This window comes from Drosophila serrata, unplaced genomic scaffold (genome assembly GCF_035046125.1).
Source record: "Drosophila serrata isolate PLE 108 unplaced genomic scaffold, ASM3504612v1 contig_364, whole genome shotgun sequence".
NCBI lineage: Eukaryota > Metazoa > Arthropoda > Insecta > Diptera > Drosophilidae > Drosophila > Drosophila serrata.
The window spans coordinates 859,808-878,756 of NW_028257262.1; the positions used below are offsets into that span (position 1 = coordinate 859,808).

The window sequence follows — 18,949 nt, forward strand, 5'->3', positions numbered from 1 at the left end:
CGCTTTTTGTCGCCGCCAAATGAATGCGAAATGTTTCACCTACATTTCCCCCGGCAAGAGGGAGAAAAAGCCACCATGGTTAAGTGAAATATAGTTCCTTGAACTCAGTTTGGGACATATGTACACACACATATTTTGTTAACGAGAAAAACCCATGGGTATTTCCAAGGCAGCAAGCTACGATTTACTTAATATATTCTTTCAAATGAAATTTAAACCTTTTCCCCAATTAGAAATAACTTACGGAACTGTTATAGGTAAGCTTTAAGTACTATATTTTAAATTACCTTAATGTTAATGAGAACTAGTTATTGTTAATATAAAGTTAGAAATATAGACCACCAATTTAGAAATATTCTTTAATATTCTTAAAATCATATGGCTCTTTTTCTATATCTTATTTATAACCATAATTTATAAAATCCCTTTCGCCACAGCAGCTTTTGGTAAAACAAATATTTGAATTCATTTTCCTTAAAGTTGCTCCATCAGCATAATGGCTGAATACCAAAAAGGATATCAGCATTGGCAGCCAAGCGCCGCTATTGAAGTCCTTTTTACCATAACCAACACAATCCCCCCTCTCTCTTCGGGCACTGTAACATATTACATGGCTATTTACTTAACCCATTAATTCCAGTCGAAAAAAAAGAAAAAATGATGCGAGGTGCTGACATGGCAAAGGGCTAACCAGAAACGGGACAGGATGGACAGCAGGTTCGGGCCAAGAACACATGCAGCCGGCGAGTATGGGAAATGTGGCGCGAAGAGCATGCCCAAGTGCTATGTACTTGCATTTGCATTATATAAACGTGCACTGGGGGCCTCAGACATAAATACACTTTAAAAAAATAACCATCAATACAGTTTCTAGATATAATAAAATAAATATAGAGACTTATTGCAGAGAATAGAATGGAATTGAATGAAGAAGTTGAGCTTGGGACACCTTTTCCCCTATGTGAAGCATACAAAAACTCCTATAATTATGCTGAATACTTAATTTATAATTTACCAATAAAATGTAAATAATAACCAAGTGAATTTGCTGAGTGTATGTTACCATTCAACCAGCCAAGCAAGCAGTTAAGTCAGGCAGCCTGCCAAGTAAAGTGTGCATGTGGTTTACATAAGTCTGGAACTGAGAGAGCTGGGACTGGGGACTGGGGGCTGGGACTGGAAGCGGGAATGGAAGCGGGACTGGACTGGACCTACACCAACAAAAAATGTGTGTGGTGAAAACGAAAGGAGTGCAAGGAACCCGGCGGCTAATGAAGAGCAACTGCTGTCAGCCGCTTTATGTAACCGTAGACATTCGTGTAATTCAAGCAGGCGACGGGCATCATCATCGCATTGCATCGGCGTGTAATGCGAGATCCAGATGGGAAGGGAAGGGATCTGCCAACATAAACACACAGCATGAAGCACCATTAGCTCTAAGCTCATCCAGCACCCGAGGGCATATCCAAGTCCAAGTGCTCGTTGAAGAGCTAGTTGGATTCTGGCTAAAATAACATCTGCTTACACACAAGAAAAGATACTTAAAAACAGAACGAAGATTGGCAAAAGACGGCCAATTCTGTGTTTCAAGCTCATGGTAATAGTTATAGCCAAAGAGAACTTAATTTAAAGTCTTAATTAATCAAGATTAAAGTTTAAACTTTAAACCTTATAGTAATCATCTACAATATTTGTGAATCCTATAACCACTTATCTTTCTTTAATGACATTTAGAATTATATTTTAAAGTGTGTTAAAGCCAACTTTGTTTACATTCTTTACCAGAAATAATTGAAATTGAAATAATTTGTTGTCTTATTGATAATATAATGATAAAAACACTATAATGAAATAAGAATTGAACTCACCAGCACTATGCTGTGTCAAAGGATTGTTCAATGCGGAGTACATTTCGCTGGAGAAGACCCGATAGGTGTCTCGAGACAAGGTGTTGGCAACTGCAAATAAAAAATAAGAAATTTGTTAAAATAAATATATAACTATATCAGAACTACATAAATTAGAAAACTCCCAGTTAAAATACTATCAGAATTTCCATATAATCTACCATCATTATTCTTAACAATAACATCTTAAAGATTTTAGGTAACCCCCTGTTTTTAGCTCAGTTTCGAGTATATAAATTTAACAACATATGATAAGTTAACTGAGCGTCCGATTCCCGATAAGGTGTCTTTATCACTCCCAACTAAACCAGTATATGTACACAGAGAATATGATCCATGCAATTCAGTTATTAAAAAGCTATTCAACCTAAAGGCACGTACAGCTCCCATTTCGATGGCTGAAAAAGTAAATTTCTCGGAACTGCAGCTGAGTAAGGTACAGTGTTAGTTTTGTAATTGTGTCAAGGACTAATCATCAGTGATTCCCTAACCCCACAGAAAATAGGAAGCGGAGCCACTGGTTATGTGCTCAAGGCCAATTGGCGTGACCAAGAGATCGCAGTGAAGGTGTACGATATCTTAGATCGGCGTCATAAAACAGCAGCAGAGCGGGAAATTGCTCAATTGTCCCAAATCGAACATGAGAATATTGTCAAGATGTTTGGTTCCGCCGATGATGATGAATATGCCTATTTGCTGATGGAATACTTGGAGGAGGGTTCCCTCCACGACTTTCTCCATGGCGATGATCAGAGGGAGTACACCGTCGAGGAGGCCGTGCGCTGGGCCAAACAATGTGTGGCGGTGAGTTACAGTTATATTTAGATAAATATTAGAAAAATAATAAAACTTTAAATAGAATTCAATAAAAAATAACCCTAAGATCTTAGCATTCCTCTTGAAAACAAACGAAATATGGATCCTTAAGCTGCCTTTATAGTTCTAAATCCCTTGATTTCTTATAGGCTTTGGTACACTTGCATTCCATGGAGCCAAAGCCAGTGCTTCATCGTGATATTAAGCCACAGAATATGCTATTAACCGATATGTTTGGACGCCTAAAGATTTGCGATTTCGGTACAGCAACAGATTTGGCAACATATCTCTCACAAATGAAGGGTACACCAGCCTATATGGCTCCAGAGGTGAGTAGAGCAGCTAAGCTTTACTTTCCCTAAATTGTAAATGACATAATTGTTTATAATTGCCAAGTACAGGTATATAAGGACGAAAAATACACAGATAAATGTGATATCTACAGTTTTGGTATCATGTTGTGGGAGATGATGTCCCGTCAGGTGCCCTTTAGTCACTTAGAAAACAGCGATAATGGATTTGCCGTTCTGGGAGCTGCCATAAGGGGTAGGTCTATATATACTCCGATATATACTCCGATATGGATATATCTTAAATATATCTTTCTCTTCAGGCGAACGTCCTCCCCTGGAAGCAGTTAGACCCGATTGCTGGGAGGGCATTAGGAAATTGATAGTCCGTTGTTGGGATAAGGATCCCGCCTGCCGGCCTACCTCGGAGCAAATCGAGGAGTATCTAGGCAGTCTGTGCGCCAACTTCAACTATGAGGACTATATTGAAATCCTTGGCGATGACACCGTGGCCGTGGTTACCTTCCACAAGGATCCGTCCGGCATTCGGCGCATCATGCGCATTGATTTCTGGCGCAAACAGGAAAAAACAATCCGTCTGACCATTCCGATCGTAGAGCGGGAAACTGCGAAATTGGGTCGTGTGGTGGCACGGGAGGTATCGGTGGCAGCCCAAGATGTGGGCAGGGAGTCAGCCAGGGCAGCTAAGGATGGAGAACGTGAAGTCCGGCGGGCGGAGAAGGATGGAGAGCGTGAAACTTCAAGGGTGGCAAAGGATGGAGAGCGTGAAACTTCAAGGGCGGCAAAGGATACAGAGCGGGAAGTCTCCAGGGCGGCCGGAGATACGGGACGTGAGGTGGCCCGCGCGGGCAAGGATGTGGAAGGAGCGGTCAGAAAGATGAAGAAGAAGCTGCGATTCTGAGACCAAAATATGATTATTAATTCGTTATGGTAATGTGTGCGGGAATGATTAATAAAAAGCCGACTGCATGCAGAGAGTCCTTTCGAGCAACCCTTCGAAACAGGACGAAGGCAAATGCAAACTGCAAGGGGTAGGCCTATGGAAAGCTTAGACTGCATTAAGCACGAAGGATAAGGACGAGGAGCAGGGAGCAGGGAAGGATGTGAGCAAGGATGACGGGACTATGAGGACTATGACGGCGGACATGACAGCGAGCAAAACGAGCGGCGGAGCAGGGCGGAGTACAGTTTGTACCAAGCGGTGCATTGCTGCTCCTGGCACAGCGCGACTCCTTGGCGTTTTTTGCATTGTTCCTCCTCTCTCTCCTTTATTTTTTTTTATTATTCCAGACAAGCTGCACACACGGCCATGTGGCTTGTGGCTCTGTAAGTATGTGTGTGTGTGTGTGTGTGACCGGAAACTGCCATTTAAAGTGCATTTTGGAGAGTCGCTCAGTCAGAAGAGAGAGAGACGAAGCCGAGAGCTTCACTTGTGTGCTAAGTGAAAGGAAGAAGAACTCTGTCGTCGTCTCCCCAAACGTTTTGTCCCTCTCCCCTTTTGGTCGCTTTGTTTTGCTTTTCCATGCAAAGGCATCTCTCCCTTTTTCGTGCGGGGTCCTTTGGCACAGCCAAGGAAGGCTCCCCTTCTACAGCGACACCGACACGTGTAATCCAACTCCTTTTAATTACATTCAATACCCCCGCCGTCCGACTGCATCAAGGTGTTGGCAGGCCGTTCATATTTTTATTCTTTAACCTTCTGTCCAAATATCGATTTCCAGGTGCAGGAGTCCTGGAGTCTTAGCCGCAACCAGCAGCCCCATTGTAAGCTCAACGAGGTGTTAAAACATTTTGTAAGGAATCGAGAGCCTGGGACATAGAATGCCGCGCACTCAAGTGTCACTAATCTTGGTAGATCGGGAGAGCAGATCATATTTGCAAGCCCTGCACTTGGCTTCATTCAAGCAAAAACTGCAGTTCATTGCAGCAGAAAGCTGAGAAGCGCATCGGAGGAGATTCTAAAGTGCACTCTCTCTTCCCCTTCAGATAAGCAAAGAACTCATTAAGACCTCTTATTAAGACTAGCCCGGAGATTACTCTACCCCCCACCTTAAGACGTAAAGATCTTGTCAGAAGTTCAGCTTATGGTTATGTCTTTATCAGCGATGCATACCTATTCATTATCCTATTCATTAAATTGCCATGCCCAGTGCCCTGCATCCCGCCCACATTAGATCCCTGGACAAAAACAATGGGAACTTTAAACGTTTACGCTTGGCTCGCTCTCGAGAATCGTTCCGGGCTCCCTACTACTTGAGCCATTTGCCACCAGACGGGGACAGGCCAACCAGCGTTTTCAGAGGAATAGGTCAGTACGGCCCAGTGAGTGTATTCGAGTGCAGGCGAGTGTGCCGAGCAGAGAGAGAGTGGTGTGTGTGTGTGTGCATTCTAAGTTTCAAGTGTACGTTGTGTTGTAATAATTTGCGAGGTAAAACAAAAGAAGGAATGGGAACGCGACTGGTAGCACATGCCGCTCTGCCAGGGATAAGTGGCACAGGACTCGCTAGTAGTACCTTATATATAATGAGACCGCTCAGCCCTATATATATATATATATATATGTATATATTGCCCTCCCTGCATCCCTTTTCCCGCAAAAGTTACGATGCAGTTGGCCTCACACACCGTAGCGGGGTCAATGACAGCTCAGAAGGTCAAACACGGGGAAAAACAACAACAGAAGTTCAAGAAATAGTTGTTTTTACTAAGGAATATATCTTAGATCTTTTAGGTCATAAAATAACCCACCATATTTTATAGAAATCTCGTGAAAGGATCAGGATATATTGCTGATGAACGACTTTGATTTCACACGCAGTCCAGAAGGTCAAAGTTTGAAGCGGTGACCGGTGATTAATGTCCTCCAAAGTCTGGCACAGCTGCTGCATAAAGTATCTCCTAGATAAATCTCAAGCCAAGAGACCCCTGCCCCCTGTCCTGCTCCTCTTCCATTCTGGGGCAGCTGATGAAATGTACGCTCGACTTCCGCTGCAAGTTATGCCTTTTCGCCATGCTGTACTCAGGATTGCGATTTCGAATCCGAATCCTCAACCGATTCAGCTAAAGCTATAGCTTCTGCTCCTGCTCCTGCTCCTGCTGCTGCTGCTGCTGACCAGGACCAGAGCAGAGAGTGTAGGGAAATCTTTTGTAATCGTGCGATAACCCCGACGAGTGCAGAACTTGAAACTCAACCCTTAAGCGGGGCCTGGAACAATGCCAGCGACTGCAATGCAATTGCATGTCCAGCCTAGCAGGATGCCGGGCATCAGGCAGTTCGGATCCAGGCAGGTCCTTGCCGGCAATTAGAACACAACGAGTCCTGGCCAAGGCTTTCCCACTTTTGTTGTTTATTTACATACACATATCGGAATGGCATTATAATGCGAATAATGGCGCAGCGATTGAGCGGCTTCTGCGATGCATTCTGCATCCCCCATTGTCCTCGCCAAGGAGCAAAGGCAAGGGAATCCTTTCCGTTTCTTTTTTTTTTGTATTTATATATATTTTGTTTTTTTTTTTTTTTTTTTTCTGCCACGCCGTATCTTTTGTGCCGGTCAATATGCCTGTTGGGATGCAATGACCGGACCGCAACGACAACGGACAACGGATTGATTATGGCATGGAACGGGGTCCATCCAATGCAAAACGCATAACGAGGAGCAGAAAAGGAGCGAAGCAATTTTTGCATTGTGCCATCATCGCAGGGACAGGAAGCCGGATAGGCCAGAGATGAAATTAATACGCATAAATTACATGGCGGAGGATAAGCCTGGCCAGTCCTGGGAAAAACTTTTGCCCGGCCATCGATGATGATGAAAGGACGATGTCCAATCCCACAACCAGGCAGCAGTCCATCTGCCACAGACACCTCAAGCCTCCTGGTGTGATCATCCCTTTTGCTGTTGTTGAAGTACTTTATGCCAAGCCCTAATTAAAAGTCTAAAACATTTGGCCAAACAAAACAAACGGCATAAGTTTGTGCATTATGCTAAAGTTTTGGTCTGGCATAAATAACAGAGAGACACAGGAAAAAAATAGAGTTTATAATATTCCATCTTCATTTTCCTTTAAGTACATTACGTTTATATTTAAACTCTTATTTAAGAACTGTTTCCTCTGCAATATTTTTTTTTATTTAATTGATACAATAATTTTCCCAATAGCAACACTTTTCCGCCATGTATGACAGGATCTGGGAAAATGTGGCTACTTTGGGTTCTACAGCAGGTAAGGTAATGTGCAAACTGTTTGCCAACTCAGGTGCAGGAACCAACGAGTGGATGTGGATAGAAACCGGAAAGAGCCGGCTAGAGCTGCTCAAAAGGGGCAGGGATACCGACAGGACACACAGACTGCAATTTACTGAAAGTTCTCCTTAGGAGTCGGGGTCGGCGCTGCTTGTCGGCCATTTCTTTTCCGGTTGTGCTCGGTAACTTTTGCTATTGTCGTAGGTCCTCGAAACGGGAGCAGGACAAGTCAAAGGACCGGCAGTCGAACAGCCGTCTGGCTAGGCGGCCACTTGCCTTGCCTTGCTTGGCTGCTAGCTCAAGGAACCTGCCGTAGGACTCTTGTCGGCACACACACGCCATATGCGCAGAAGGACAACAATTGAATTACAAAATTATTTGCTGCTGTCGTCGTCGTCGTTGTTGCTGTCCCTCGTCCTTCGTCCTTCGTCCTCCGACTGACAGAACTAGTTGTAGTCAGACGTTGGCCTAGCAGGACAGCCCCAGACAAGATCGGAATGGCAAAGAGACGAAGGAGGGACTGGGGTCCTCAAGTGGCTCTTGGCCGGGGCAGAGGACATGTTTTCTAAAACGGAAATTAGGTGACAGGACGAGGCGAACAAGCGAGCCTCGAGCGGGCTTCAGGTTCTTGTCGACATCGTCTTCTGCCAACTTTAATTGCCGCTTTGTACGCAAGTGCACTTGGAGAAAATCGAAGAATATCCCTACACAAGGACTAGATAAGTAGAGAGTTGAACATATTTTTTTTATATACAAAAATATCAAATTTCTTTATTTTATTTTAGATTGATTTACGGCTGGAACAATATACAATAAGTTTAAAGTTCTTATTTGATGTCCTAGTTTAAAGTAAGGCTAAAATTTATAGCTTTTTTTTTAAGGCTCTTGAGTTCTAATTGAAGATTAGAAATTTATCTTTTTTTATTATTATAACACTATAATATTAATAATCTGTGGTTAGTTTACTGTATTATTTTTTAATATTATTATTTATAGTAAATACAATTTTTATTTCATTTAGCGTAAGATTATATTACTTACTAAAAGTTTAAACCGAAACCCCATTATCGAATTTCTAACATCATTTTTTATTACCAAATATTCATAAATATATATAAATTTTAAATGTTAAAATAATGTTTGATAAAGTCTGGACCAGAGGACAAGTGACACATAATTTAAAGGCATTGCTCGAAGGCTTAAGGAACGCGTATCTACGGCAAACACAATGGCAATTAGCGCGTCTCGGGTTTGCCCGATAACACTTGGGGGCTTTAGCAAATCCGGAGAGCAGCATTGCTTGTATCTGTTTCTGTATAAATGTATCTGTATGTGCATCCGTAAATGTATCTGTATCTGCGAGTGGGCCGCATTTGGTATCTCTCAGACTGTCTGGCTGAGCGAGCGAGCGGGAGTCGCGTGTGTGCAATGCTGCAAAAATGTTCAAATTCGTTCCTTTTAGCATTTTATTTGTTGCTTTTTGTGTGAATTTTTTTTTATTTAGTATTTTATTTTCTTTTTTTGTTTTGGTTTTTTCTTTCTTTTTCGATTGTTGTATTTGTATTTTGCGATTTTTGCTTTTTTGGCCTGGGTTATCGTCTGGCAACGGCAATCATAACAAGGGGCTGGCCCTGGTGCAGGCGGGGAATGGAAATGGATGTGGACCCCGACCACATCGAAATGTTCGTACAAAACAAAATGATGCAGAAAGCGAGAGGTGCGGCGTGGCCGAGGATGACGAAAACTGAAACGAGCCAAACGCACGAAGACTCGTTGCTGTTGCTGTTGCTGTGTTGCTGCTGTCTGTTGATGTTGCTGTTGCTATTGCTGCTGTTGTTGCTGTTGCTGCTTTTGCTGTTGCTGCTGTTGTTGCTGTTGCTGCTGTTGTTGCTGTTGCTGCTGTTGCTGTTGCTGCTGCTGTTGCTGCTGTTGCTGCTGTTGCTGCTGTTGCTGTCGCTGCTGTTGCTGTTGCTGCTGCTGCTGTTGCTGTTGCTGTTGGTGCTCTTGCTGCTGCTGTTGCTGTTGCTGCTCTTGCTGTTGCTGCTGCTGTTGCTTCATGAGGCTGAGGAGGTGCACAAAGCCAAGGGGCAGGAGCAGGCAAAACAGTCAGCCAACAACAGCCAGCAGCAACGACGACGACGACGACTTTGTGGATTTTGATTCTGGGTCATTCACCCTTGACAAAAAACATTTCCGCGCTGTGTGTTAGGCCGCTTTTGTATGCGGTGGTGGTGCTCGCCCTGCCAGGCGATTGGATCGGATTGGGTTGGATGGGATTGCTGACGTGCAGGCACATCCACATATGAACTCCACACTCTCTTCTCCACTTGATTTCGCGGTTTTCTGCCCAAAATGTGATCGCTTTTGGATCGCATTCGAGGGCGGTTGCTTTGCATATGTCCATGTCTTTGGAACAACTCCTTGTCTGCTTGTCCGCTGTCCGTTTGTCCGCTGTCCGCTGCTCTTGTCATTGTCCGGCATTGTCTACGCTCGCTTTTGTTTTATTATATTTACGCCCCAGCCATTTATGTTTGATTTTGTTTAAATTGCTGCCCGTTGTCTGGCATTCTAAGATGTTTTATTTCACGTTGGTTCTGTATTTATCTCGCTGCGCTTTTTGGTTTTTTTTTTTTTGCTGGGTTTTTGAACCCTCGCCTTGGACTTAGAAAGCAGCTATTTTGTTAGCAAAATGGAGACCGTTTTGGTTGATAAATATTATCACAAGTTAGCCCCCCAGCAGCTACATATATTTTCTGTGATTTAAAAATTTAAAAATTTTATATGAGCAATTTCTTATCATAAAATTCTTGTATTTAAGGAACGTTTTTTGGTAATGTTAAAGCAGTAGTTATAATATACATTTTAATAAAGTACTAGAATTCATTTTCTATCTGACATTTTTTTGGGCAATCAAAGTTCCAAAACTCACAACTACGTAAAAAAAATATTAATTTCAATTCGGAAAGCGGTTCTATGTGAGTTTTTATTAGGTTTATACATCTATAAACTACATTTATCATTTTAAAATATTAAAATTTTTCTAAATTTTTCAAATTTTAATGATGTAACCCCTTATAAAATTATTCTTTTTTTCGACCCAAGATAGCTAGATTGATTCCGCTGTTAATGCTGATTAAGAATATATATATGATTTATAGGTCGGTCCTTTACTGCTTAACATGGTTTTGACCAACATTATAATACCTGCAAGGGTATAAAAACAGTATAGTAGTTCCCCCTGTTCTTCATTTTCGGGGGGTCGAAGAGGACTTTTGTAATTCTCCATCAGTTGCTGTGAAAGTTTCAAATATCCCGAAACTCGTTCAATCCCGAATTGCGAAACTTTTAATGCCCTGGCACATGGCCGAATTAAAACGTTATCTGCCATGCAACGTTGCCAAATCTCCTGGCGGCTCCTCTCCACTACATCCAATAATCCTGCGTCCTTCCCGCCCCCAGGAAAACTATCTCCTCCCGGCAGTAGTTGGCACAAAGCAATTGCCATGGTCATTTAGGACGAAAGCAACGAAAGCAGCAAAAACAGCAACAATAATGGAATTTACACAACAATCAATTACAGTAGCCGGTGCTAACGAAAAACAAAAAGCGAATGGGCCATCCTAAAACAAAACCCAAGAGAGCTTCGAAAAGAGGCCAGAATAAAGTAAATGCACAGAGAGAAATAAATTAAATGTTACTGAGGGGTTTCTTTAAATGTTTATAATTTATTATATTTATTAATGGTTTTTGGAAGTTTAAAATATCAAACAGTTTGAGAAATTTCAAGATAATGAAAGTAAGTTGGCAGAAATAAATATATATTTAAAGCTTAGAGAAAAATAAATATATTTTCCAAAGGGTATATTCTTATTATTTTTCAAACCGATTTTATTCGAGAAACCCAGACCTAGAAATAAATATATAGATATATCAGAAAATTAAATCACTTGGAAAACCCTTTCAAATATATGTTTTTATTACTTTGATACCCCTTTTGATACAGAAATTTAAAAAAATTTTCTCTCTGCAATCCCAATGATTCCCACGTGCAAAATAAAACAGTGCGAGAGGCGCGTAGATTTATCTGCATTATGCCGTACCACTGCAGATACAGATACAAACACAGGCACAGATACAGATAGAAATACGGATACAGATACAGATACTGATGAAGATGCAACAGCTCTGGCAAACAGGGACGAACACCCACATGCACACGCGTACGGAAATGTCAGTCGCCAAACTGGAAATTATGTTTGTGCCGAATTTTAGTTTGTCGGCCAGGAGCCCAGAGGAGGATCCCAGAGCAATCCAACTGGTAAAAAACATGCCACCGCTCCCGTCTCTGTCCTCGCTCGCTGCCCACTCACCTGGCCGGGGAGAAAACAAAGGCAAAACAGAAACGACAGGTGTAATAAATAACCAAGGCGAAATGGCCAGGACGTGGACGCTGCAATGTAATGGAAAGTGGTGCATCTAGGGCACCAGGAGGGCAGGGGTTACATCTCTCGTCCACTAATTCGTGTCATTTAGCGCAGGTGGCGACAGAGGAAGAGCAACGAGGGACAGGAAGCGACAGGAGTGGTAGCGTGGCAGGAGCAGGAGCCGGTGCGGGGTGACCACAACAGATTGACGCTGGACGATAGCGCCAGGAAATGGCCATTGCTCCAGGGACGAAAGCCACAAGCTGTGACCACAGCCGCAAAGTTGCCAAAATAGCTGCTCTGGGTGCTGACCCGAATCCGAATTAATTCAATCCCTATCACAGGACCGGCTTCAATAATGCTGGTGGGGGGTTATGTGTCGCCTATAAAGGGTCAAAGGGCAAAGGCGCCACCAAAAAAGGGGATTACGATCTTAATACTAATAATACTATAATACTAATAAGATATTACTTAATTAATTAAAACTAGGTCTCAGTCGTCGTTCAAACAATATTTTTACACCCAGTTTTGTCCATTTGTTTAAAACAAATTGTAAATAAATTAAAAAAGGAAGAATCGCGAAGATATAAACAAAAAATATTAAAATTAATGTAGTTATTTTTCAATAAATATAAACCTATGCAAAGTTAATATAAATACACCCCTTTTTAGAAATACAACATGCGCTACTCAACGTAACCATTTGAATTTCGATTGACTCGATGGGCTGGAAAACTCCCCTTTACAATGTGTAAAGCCTTGCAGATTTCCTATATTAAATTAATGAACCATGTGCAAGCCGTTACAGGCCACTAAAACTCATATTAAATAAACTAGAAGAGAATACTTAAGTATTCCGAATTGTTTAACCTTTTAACCCGAGCTCAAAAGAGGTCAGATTTGAAGGCTTTACACTACGTTGGCAAAGTTCCAAATGTCACCAACTGGAACATGTGGCCTGCTTTAAAGATATATATATATAAACATTTTGGATTATATTCAAAGTTAAACCTTGTTTAAGAGTCCGCCAAATTCGATAACCACCGTCATTGAATTAAAGCGTTAGCCAACACTAATTTGTGCAGCTAACAACACTGTTTGTTTTGAGGCTTCGAAAAAATTTCCAAAAAACAAATATAAAATATAAATTCAAATGAAAGATTCCAAAAATCAAATAAAATAATTGTTTTAATGCTTAGTTTGTACTCATTTCACAAAAAAGCAATCGATTTCCATCTGTCAATCGATTTTCTAAGCCGGAATCGATTTGAACATTGTTAATATCGATTTCTTTGCAGCTCTAAGCTGCCATATACAGGTGATTGTTTTTGTTTAGCACAGTTTCCCACCCGCATTCATCAAAGCCATCCACCATTTTTATTACAGCTTAGAACAGTTCATGAGGGCGTAGTTCCAACAAGTGCAAACATAATTTTCTATTACTAATCGTGGCTTGGCGTGAGACGCGCCCTAGAATCTCATTTTATGTTTAATTTTTAACTTAGTTAAACGTGTTATTTGTGTTATTAGTGTGCAGACGAACAATATGTTCCCCTCTTCGATTTTAGGGCGCAGTTACCTGCTTTTTATGCTGGTACTCGCCGTGGGTGTGTTTGCCCAGCACGAGTGGCAGGCGCGGGACGCCTTCGACGAGATCAAGCGCCAGTTCGACAAGGTGAATGCGGATAACTGCCCCATCCAGCATCACTCGGACCTGTTCATGCCCTTGGATGCGGTCTCCCACAAGCCGGACATCAAGGAGGTGAACGTGAACCCGGTGTTCCCCAATCGGACTGCGCTGCTGCATCTGCAGAACATGGCGCTTAGCAGGAGCTTCTTCTGGAGCTACATCCTACAGTCGCGTTTCATTCGGCCTGCCATTAACGACACCTACGACCCGGGCATGATGTACTACTTCCTATCCACGGTGGCCGACGTCTCCGCCAACCCGCATATCAACGCCTCGGCCGTGTACTTCTCGCCCAACAGCTCGTACTCCTCCTCGTATCGCGGCTTCTTCAACAAGACCTTCCCGAGATTTGGACCTCGCACCTTCCGTCTGGACGACTTCAACGACCCCATCCACCTACAGAAGATCTCCACGTGGAACACCTTCGACGTGCAGGATCTGGGCGCCCACCACCCCGACTCCATATCGAAAGATTACACGCACGACCTGTACAAGATCAACGAGTGGTACCGTGCCTGGCTGCCGGACAACGTGGAGGGGCGGCACGACACGAAGATCACCTACCAAGTGGAGATTCGCTACGCAAACAACACGAACGAGACGTACACCTTCCACGGCCCGCCTGGCTCTGAGGAAAACCCGGGTCCGATTAAGTTTACGCGGCCGTACTTTGACTGTGGCAGGTCCAACAAGTGGCTGGTGGCCGCCGTGGTGCCCATTGCAGATATCTACCCTCGCCACACCCAGTTCCGGCATATTGAGTACCCCAAGTAAGTATAATTGTTGCGATAGCCATGTACACTGTCATCCTAACCAACTTAAATCCTAGATACACTGCTGTTTCGGTACTGGAGATGGACTTTGAACGTATAGACATCAACCAGTGTCCCCTGGGCGAAGGCAACAAAGGACCAAATCACTTTGCGGACACGGCGCGCTGTAAAAAGGAAACTACGGAATGTGAACCTCTTCAAGGGTGGGGCTTCCGACGCGGTGGCTACCAGTGTCGCTGTAAACCGGGCTTCAGGCTGCCGAACGTTGTGCGGCGGCCCTACCTCGGCGAGATTGTCGAGCGGGCCTCGGCGGAGCAGTACTACAACGAATACGACTGTCTCAGTATTGGATGTAAGTTTTAAGAACCTTGGCTTCCTTTCAGATACCTTTTTAACATCCACATTTATTCTTGCAGGGATCCAAAAGCTGCCCATTCAGTGGGAGAAGGCGCCCTATCACATACGTCAAAAGTACTTGGACAGGCATCCAGAGTATCAGAACTATACCACCGGTTCGAGGGCTCTTCACGCAGAGCACCTGAACATAGATCAGGCCCTGAAGTTCATACATGGCGTAACCTACCGCACTTGCAAGAAGTGAGTTCAATACAAATAACTTTGCAGATAAGATTTTCAGTTACTAATCTCGATTGTGATCTCGTTTCTGCAGCTTCCATCCGCAGGATTTGATTCTGCGCGGCGATGTCAGTTACGGCGCCCAAGAGCAGTTCGAGAATGAAGCCAAGATGGCCGTGCGACTGGCCAACTTTATCAGCGCCTTCCTGCAGGTAAGCCAAATTCAGCCGATTCAAATGATGCGTTCCCAGCGCTGCTCTCCTTCACGCTAAATGAAGAGCAATAATTGATAACCCGACACCTATTAAGAGCCTTCGACAACGACTGCGGCTCTTGAAAACTTCTCAAGTGTAAATTATAATTTTCCACGCGTAATTCAACTTCCTCGAATTTCCTGCAATGCCAGTTTCTCGGTTTATGCCGCTGCTCCTGCTGATACTTTTGCGTTGCCAGCCGCGCGGCGTGAATTAAATATTCAGTGTCAAACCATTACCAAATGCTAAATTCATTAGTTTGAGCGCAGAGGACACGAAAAACGGGTTCGCCACAAGGCGTCGTCTTCATTAAAGGCCAGCCGCATCAGCAGCAGCAGTAGAAGCATCAAGATGCGAAGGAAATTATGGGGATGAGAGCTTACTTTCAACTCGATCTCTATGTATTGACATTGAAATGCTATGGGGAAAATGGGGAGAAGCTTTGACCTCCAAATTGAAACTAAAACAATGATTCCTCTCTTCATTGGCAGGTATCGGATCCCAATGAGGTGTACTCCGGCAAACGTGTTGCGGACAAGCCACTGACCGAAGACCAAATGATCGGCGAGACTCTGGCCATTGTCCTGGGCGACAGCAAGGTGTGGTCGGCATCGACGCTCTGGGAGCGCAACAAGTTCACAAATCGCACCTACTTCGCACCCTATGCCTACAAGACGGAGCTCAACACGCGCAAGTTCAAGGTGGAGGACCTGGCGCGCATCAACAAAACGCACGAGCTCTACACGGAGAAGAAGTACTTCAAGTTCCTCAAGCAGCGCTGGAACACCAACTTCGATGACCTGGAGACCTTCTACATGAAGATCAAGATCCGGCACAACGAGACAGGTGAATACCAGCAGAAGTACGAGCACTACCCCAACTTCTACAGAGCGGCCAACCTCAAGCACGGCTACTGGACGCAGCCGCAGTTCGACTGCGACGGATACGTGAAGAAGTGGCTGATAACCTATGCGGCGCCCTTCTTCGGCTGGGACAGCCTCAAAGTCAAACTGGAATTCAAGTGAGTATGCGTAGAGGGGATGGATGTGGCCAAGGGGTTGGGTTTAATAGACTCGTTGGGCCGGTCCGATGCGTGCCGCTGTCGCGGGCCGCTCAAACCCCTTTTTAAGGGCGCAGTCCCACTTCCACTTCTCGGATCCCTATCCCAGTTCCATTCACATGCAAATGCCCGGGATTTGATTGTCTAATTTTGGAGTGTTGACAAGACAGCCTAACTTCTGGCTTGTGACTCCTGACTCTCGACTCCTGGCTTGGCATTGTGATGCAAATTCGAGCAATTAAACTGACTTAATTTGTTTGCTCTGTGCAGGGGTGTGGTGGCCGTCTCAATGGATATGCTGCAGCTGGACATCAACCAGTGCCCGGACATGTATTATGAACCGAATGCCTACAAGGATACGCACAAGTGCGACGAACAGTCATCCTACGTGAGTTAATATATTTAGAAGGGTGAAACCGGGAATGTATATAAACACAATATTGATATATAACTATGTTCTTTCCATAGAGGATTCAATATTTATTTATTTAACGATTTCAGTGCGTTCCTATCATGGGCCGTGGCTATGAAACCGGCGGCTACAAATGCGAGTGCCTGCAGGGCTACGAGTATCCGTTCGAGGATCTCATCACCTACTACGACGGTCAGCTCGTGGAGGCTGAGTATCAGAATATAGTGGCCGATAAGGAGACGCGCTACGATATGTTCAAGTGTCGGCTGGCCGGCGCCGCTGGTCTACAGTCTGCAGTGGGTCTGGTGGTCGGCCTAATCGGGCTCACCCTTACTCTGCTGTATAGGTTTAGTTAAGCAGCCGCATGCCAAATAACTAATTCCAACTTCCGTCCAAACGCAACTCACATAAAATCTCTCCACAAAAGATATATATATATATACATAGATATATATAACTACAATGCAAGACAGACACAAAAATTGACACCCAAAAACAAAACGAGCTGACACAACCAGCCAGGCTCCCTTTGAACATTGTCATCATTTATCTGCAAGGCGATTAAGTTGTAGACATAATCTATTACAATGAATCTGGTTATTTGTCATTTCTATCAAAGGCAGCAACAGCAAAAGCAGAAGCAAGAGCAACGGCAGCGTTGGCAGAAAAGCGCAAACAGCCGCGCCTACTCCGCTCAGATTACGGAAACGCTATTTGCCATTCTTTTGCTCCTTCAGAGATCCTCTCTAATGTCCGTGAAGTCGCACAGCTGTGTGTGTGTTGCGATCGCAAACCTGTTAACATCGGAACCCAGTTAGGCCCCGTACCTACACCCATCGGGAAGGTCCATCCAGGTCCAAGCTGAGGGTTGTTTGCGCCGCATGCACACCTTTTTTTTTGCTACCAGCCAACGGATGGCACAAAAAATTCAACGCCTGCCGTCGTGTTTTTCTTATATTAAATCGCGTCGATGGTCCGTTGGCTGCGTTTTTTTATTCGCTTCTTTTTTTTTGCCTGAATTAAATGTATATGCCGATGATGCTGCCGTTTTTTCCGCTCTTTGTTTTTTGCGCCTTGATTATCATATGCGCTTGAATTTTTATTATCTGTACCCTGAGAACTTTTTCTATGCGCCACAGGAACCAGTTTATCAGCCACTTGGTCTCCTCGGCCAGGGCAAAAAAAAAGAAATCTCCAGCTTTTTTTTTTCATTAAAAACCAACCATGGTCATAGGTAGAGGAGCTGGACAGGGGCACAAAAAATATTTTTCACACATTTTTCATAGTCATTTCAGGGCAGTAGCGGTGGGCAGTAACTGTCTCAGCATTCGGGCAACTCCTCCATTTCCATTTTCATTGCCATTTCTATGTATCCGTTCCGAAGGATGCCCCCCGTCTGCCGGAACACGTTCGAGTGCCTGGTTGTGTCCGCTTTTGGTTTTGTTTTTGGGTGTGATGGCAATGTCCCCATGGCATTCCACAATCGATTTGTACTTGAGTACAAAGCAAGAAGCCATTGTGCCTTATGAAATCGAATTAACTTAATAATTGCTCGAATAATTGTAAATCTATAACTACGACAGTCCGTCCAATGATTAGTCCCTTTTTTATTATGAATTAACTAATTAATTGCTCGAATAATTGTAAATCTATAACTACGACAGTCCGTCCAATTAATAGTCTCTTTTGTATTATGAAATCTACCTTAGTTTTAAGTGTCGAAAGAGAGCAATCGCAGGACTTTTTACAGCAATACATCATTCTTTTTTAGCCTAATGAATAGAACCCTAAGTGCCTAATAATTGTAAACGATTCTATATTCTATACACACAACAAATGTCGTTCAAATATATATGATTTTGTAGAAAAACGATCGATGCAACTCACCAAACTTATTCATCTTGCATGTGCTCCTCCAGATACCAGTTGCTCGTCTAGATATCAATTTCCGTTACGATTTATAATTTGAACGTATTACGTTTGTTTGCTCCAATCAAAAATCAGAATCCAATGTTTGAATTTCTCGGTTTGTATGAAAATGCGAAAGTTACCACAATATATGATATTTTAGGGAGTAAAAGAAGCAAAACACAAATGATCGTGGAACTTTGATATTAATTAACGTCGCCCGTCGCGTCGATTCGTCGAGCTTCGCAATTTCTCCACCGATTTCGTTATCTTCTATATATGTTCGCGGTTCCTCGACTGCACTGGCTCGATATCATCAATTGTGTTCGCTTGGTCGAGCCTATGCAATCCGTCTTTCCTATCCGCGAAATATTAAGAGTAATTTCTAATTTGGACTTTGATTTATTTTTGATCCTTTTAGAATTTAAACAAAATTTTTGGAAGGGGAGGAGATTTAATTTGAACGGTTGATGTTTGAATACTGAAAAATTTTCAACCCAAGTCTACATTGACAGATGTGCGTTTAAATAACCGACAGGTGACCCAGGGCCAGTTGAAATGTTAAAGAAAA

General features: G+C 43.4%; 3 protein-coding genes and 1 long non-coding RNA gene across 4 annotated transcripts in view; 3 read left to right on the top strand and 1 right to left on the bottom strand.

Moving 5' to 3' along the window:
• Positions 1-18,906, bottom strand: part of Syp (synaptotagmin binding cytoplasmic RNA interacting protein) — a 57,967-nt gene extending 39,061 nt beyond the window's left edge. The window contains exons 1-2 of the mRNA XM_020943800.2: positions 18,358-18,906; positions 1,869-1,958 (exon numbers count right to left, since the gene is read on the bottom strand). Coding sequence (XP_020799459.1) covers positions 1,869-1,958; positions 18,358-18,370 — 103 coding nt within the window. The 5' untranslated portion in view covers positions 18,371-18,906. The remainder of the gene's footprint in view (positions 1-1,868; positions 1,959-18,357) is intronic.
• LOC147642700 (uncharacterized) lies at positions 178-911 on the top strand. Its single transcript, XR_015273154.1, has 2 exons — positions 178-257; positions 641-911. It is a non-coding gene; the product is annotated as an uncharacterized LOC147642700 (long non-coding RNA).
• On the top strand, positions 1,504-4,011 carry Takl1 (Tak1-like 1). The gene is made up of 4 exons (XM_086839416.1): positions 1,504-2,711; positions 2,873-3,052; positions 3,125-3,269; positions 3,337-4,011. Exons 1-4 carry the CDS (start codon positions 2,565-2,567, stop codon positions 3,933-3,935), a joined length of 1,071 nt encoding a protein of 356 aa, XP_086695542.1. The 5' UTR covers positions 1,504-2,564; the 3' UTR covers positions 3,936-4,011.
• Positions 13,092-18,340, top strand: LOC110177201 (uncharacterized). The gene is made up of 7 exons (XM_020943796.2): positions 13,092-14,165; positions 14,225-14,520; positions 14,585-14,765; positions 14,839-14,956; positions 15,490-16,019; positions 16,329-16,446; positions 16,560-18,340. Exons 1-7 carry the CDS (start codon positions 13,252-13,254, stop codon positions 16,824-16,826), a joined length of 2,424 nt encoding a protein of 807 aa, XP_020799455.2. The 5' UTR covers positions 13,092-13,251; the 3' UTR covers positions 16,827-18,340.
• Positions 18,907-18,949: the final 43 nt, after the last annotated feature.

Bases quoted from the DNA above. Each gene is read 5' to 3' on its own strand.
- LOC110177201 (XM_020943796.2), top strand. From the start codon at position 13,252: ATGTTCCCCTCTTCGATTTTAGGGCGCAGTTACCTGCTTTTTATGCTG. The intron at 14,521-14,584 runs GTAAGTTTTAAG...TTATTCTTGCAG, and splicing joins CGACTGTCTCAGTATTGGAT to GGATCCAAAAGCTGCCCATT. The intron at 14,957-15,489 runs GTAAGCCAAATT...CTTCATTGGCAG, and splicing joins TTATCAGCGCCTTCCTGCAG to GTATCGGATCCCAATGAGGT.
- Takl1 (XM_086839416.1), top strand. From the start codon at position 2,565: ATGTTTGGTTCCGCCGATGATGATGAATATGCCTATTTGCTGATGGAA. The intron at 2,712-2,872 runs GTGAGTTACAGT...GATTTCTTATAG, and splicing joins GGGCCAAACAATGTGTGGCG to GCTTTGGTACACTTGCATTC. The intron at 3,053-3,124 runs GTGAGTAGAGCA...TGCCAAGTACAG, and splicing joins CAGCCTATATGGCTCCAGAG to GTATATAAGGACGAAAAATA.